This window comes from Trypanosoma equiperdum (assembly GCF_001457755.1).
Source record: "Trypanosoma equiperdum strain OVI genome assembly, contig: ctg_204, whole genome shotgun sequence".
In the NCBI taxonomy this organism is placed as follows: Eukaryota; Euglenozoa; class Kinetoplastea; order Trypanosomatida; family Trypanosomatidae; genus Trypanosoma; species Trypanosoma equiperdum.
The window spans coordinates 3,135-6,825 of record NW_027124093.1 but is presented as its reverse complement, the minus strand read 5'-3'; the positions used below and the strand labels follow the sequence as shown (position 1 = coordinate 6,825).

Sequence of the window (3,691 nt, the reverse complement as noted above, 5' to 3'; positions counted from 1 at the left end):
TTTTTTTTTTTTTGCGTGGTGAAGTGGTGCAACCCCACTGGTTCACGCGTTGTTTACCTCCGATAGGGGCTGTCACCTACGCGTAGGTTAATATATCGTGGGCATGTTTCAGAGGGCTAGATTTCTCCTTTTACCAATAGATGATGTCTTGCCTGCCGGTAGTCGTTGGTCGCGTGTGACAGCACTGCCAACGTCGCATGCTCACCCTTCCGGTGCGTCTCGGGCTTCCCGTACAGGGCCGGTCACAGCCAATACCACCTCAGCGCTACCGCCAACGCCTTACATAACCTTCATACCCACCCTTCACGTGGCATCGGTGAAATTTTATGACGCCGTTCTTGATTACATGAGGGAATCCGTGGAAAAGAACAGTAATGTCGTCATCCTATTGGAAGGTATCTGCGATAACAAGGAGGGAAGAATACAGCAGATGGACGAATACATGCAAATTTCACGGAGTGAGGAGTTACGTGCCGCCATGCTTGAGAAGGCTGAGAAAAACACACTGTACAATGACGAAACTATTCGTACAATTTGTGATGAGCTGGCTGTCAACTACGATGTTCTGAGCAGAGAGTTGGAAACAGTTCGTCTGCAGGAATGCTACCTCCGCCCGAAAATGGCTGCCCTTATGGGGAAGAATCTTTGCAACGAAGCCGACATCGACATGGAGGAAGTTGAAGCCCTGATGTTGGAAGGGGATAACAATGATCATAGTGGAAGCTATGGCGCTTGCGGCAGCGGGTCTGTCGTACCAATCACTAGCATCGGTTCCCATCCCGCGGTGCGCCGAAGTCGTGAGATGAAAGTTGCGCGCAAAGCGCGTGCAACCTGTGTTGATTGGTTGAAGCATGGCGTGGCCGGTGAGGTAATTCTTCCCTGGGGAATATACCATGTTGAAGGCATACAGCGTAACGTGCTGTCGTTGAATGCGCAGGACGAGGGAATTGTATTCGTTGAGAGTGGTAACGATATTCGCCATGTGCCGTTTGGCATTCACAGAGATCTTTTGGTTTTGTGAGTGAAATATCTCTTTAAACCCTGCGTTCCTTCGACTCTCTTGCACCCCGTTTTCTGAAGTTTCAAAAGTTCATGTTTTTCAGCCTTATTAACGTGTTGCCGCAGGCTACGATGCATTATAGCAGACGGGCACAGTGCCGTATTTGTCGTTCCACATATGAGGTGGGGTGACGCGATCAAGTTTCCATCTACCTTTCCCAAGGGGAGTTTCTACTTGGCGGGCTGGTGGTCCGCCGGTTGCCTACCATTTTGTTGGTTCTGACATTATTTGGCATTGCTGTTTTATCTACTTTTTTTTTCACTTGTTGCTTTCCCCATGCTCCTTTCTACCTCTTTATATATGTGTGTCTACGTGTCCTCTGTGAACACGTGTCGCATACTTCGCTTGCTCATATGGTTGTAAGGGAATACTTATTTGGAGAGTCGCATCCCTCTACACGGACTTCGGGATCTGGTGACTCTGCCCGTCTTCTGGGGTTATTCAGTTCATTCCTTCGTCCCCGTAGGCACTTTGGACGGAAAAACAAGCCTTTCCCCCTTCTAAGGTTGTATTCCACCCTTCACATCGTCGTGTACATAAGGCGCGTCTTTGAGGGCTCCGCTCGCGTGCTTGCCCCTTTTCTTAACGGTTGATGGGATCCTGCTGCGGAGCGAACGCGATGCCAGTGGTGGATAATAGTGAGAACTCTAAACCCCAACGGAAGCGCAATGTTACGTTTTCAACGTTTCCCGCCCTCGATATTGAAGTTCACCGACCCGGGGGGGATGCGGACAGTATGCTCAGTCTAACCCGCAGAAGCAGTACTTTTCCAATGGATCAGACCATGTACACTGTTAGTGAGTTCAACGCCACCTTAGCAGACACTGTGCGCAGTTTAAATCTAACTCCCCGGGATGATGTTGGTCGAAGCCTGGTGACGAACGGTCTGGATGAGGTTAGTGAGCGAGACGTTGACAGCTTCGTAGATGACGTTCTTCATATAGGTCTGTTAGATTCACTTGTTACGGTTGAGGAGCGCGTCGGCAACGGTTACGGCCTTGGCAGCAGGTGCCTATCTCCCTCTGGGGGACTCGGAGGACCTGTGTGGCTTTCGAAGGAGCAGTTGCAGTACTTAGAGAGAGCTCCGGACACTTCAGAGCGACTTGCTCGTCTAGCAGAGCTTGAAGAAATGTCGCGCCAAGAGATTTTTGCGGCGTGGTTGATGAATTCTACCCTCCTGAAGATGGGGGCGGCACGGGTTATACCAACAATCCGGCGTTGCCGAGCGGCGAATGAGAAGGCGTCTAAGAATAGAGATGTCATCGTTATCCACGCCAAAGACATTAACGTGCGTGCTAACGACGATCCAGGCCTAGAGAGAAACTGGAACTCGCCCCGATTTGAGGCTCTTGGCCACACTGGCTCCTTTTCGCCTCCTGATGAGTCCGGTGTGGATGAACCGTCACCCGAAGTAACGGAGCATTACCAGATATTGGCGTTGACGGGACGCGCCGTCAACGTAAAGAACAAGGTTCGTTCGCACATCGTATCGGATACGTGGGATTTCCTGTCGAGATGCGAAGCCTCCGAGGTTCTTAACAAGGGCGATGTGTTTTTTAGGTTCGTCTGTAGTCCGATTACGAACTTAAGTGAAGATAGTCTCAAAATTATCGACACCTTGATAAACCTGTCCAGCTTCAGAGATGAGTTGGGGGAGAACAACGTGCCAAGAGTAGATGTCTATTCTAATGAAGAGCAACGGAAATACGTCTCTATTTTGGTGAAAACGATGAATTTGTTACCAGGTGTGTCTATTTCCAGCATAACACCCGAACTTGTTGCAAGCCTTGACTATCAGCGTAGCTGTCAGCCTGGTGAAAATAAGTTTGAACCGAGCGATGACCCACACACTTTTAGGCAGGTCAAGACCTTGATTAGGTTTATATATAGTATAACCATTCAAATGAAGGTAAGCGAAATAACAGATTCCAACGTGCTCCTTAATCTCAAGGAGATTGATGGCATGGTTCCCGCCAAAGCGTTGATGCTGGAGCGAACAAAAAAAAACATAATGTCATCCGACTCCACGGTGAAGGTTCGTTCTTTTCTGCTGTATTATCCTGTGAATGAGGGCGTGCTCGTTAATAACCAAACCATTGTTATAAACAAGTCTCTCCCTCGTGTCGCTTCGAAGCTTCTCCAGACGTTTGGTTCCCAAGGCGCCTCGGATGCAGTGAAAACGGCTGTGCAAACACGAAATTACTTCTTTAATCGCTTCGGGGATGGCAGGACGGGGGGAATTTGATTGTTATATTATTATTATTATTTTTTTTTTTTTGGTACCCCCTTCATTCCCTCCAATTTTTTTTGTGTGTGTGCATAGACGTCTGATATTGTGCCAATGCAACCAGCTGATGGATGTAGCTCGCGGTACATACTTTGCGTGCACCGTGGTGGTGCCGCTACATGTAAGCAGAGGAATGGAGCGATGAGAAAACAAGCGAGCGAAGAAAAGGTAGAGGGCTATAGGTTATAGGAGTGGGGCAGATAATTCGTTATATTTATTTTTTGTTGTCAATATTGTTGTCTTTCTTTAGCGCTGTTGTGGATGCGTGGGTGGCTTCGGTCTTGTTGCTGATGGGTCCGAATGTGTTGTGCACGTTCTTACACATCCAATTGTTCTTTCGCTAC

General features: G+C 48.5%; 2 protein-coding genes across 2 annotated transcripts; both read left to right on the top strand.

The window, feature by feature from the left end:
• Nucleotides 1–103: 103 nt before the first annotated feature.
• On the top strand, nucleotides 104–1,021 carry TEOVI_000058900 (uncharacterized protein; the record flags this gene model as incomplete). Its single annotated transcript, XM_067223973.1, has 1 exon — nucleotides 104–1,021. One exon carries the CDS (start codon nucleotides 104–106, stop codon nucleotides 1,019–1,021), a length of 918 nt encoding a protein of 305 aa, XP_067080074.1.
• Nucleotides 1,022–1,652: 631 nt separating this feature from the next.
• Nucleotides 1,653–3,305, top strand: TEOVI_000058800 (uncharacterized protein; the record flags this gene model as incomplete). Its single annotated transcript, XM_067223972.1, has 1 exon — nucleotides 1,653–3,305. One exon carries the CDS (start codon nucleotides 1,653–1,655, stop codon nucleotides 3,303–3,305), a length of 1,653 nt encoding a protein of 550 aa, XP_067080073.1.
• Between the last annotated feature and the right edge of the window lie 386 nt (nucleotides 3,306–3,691).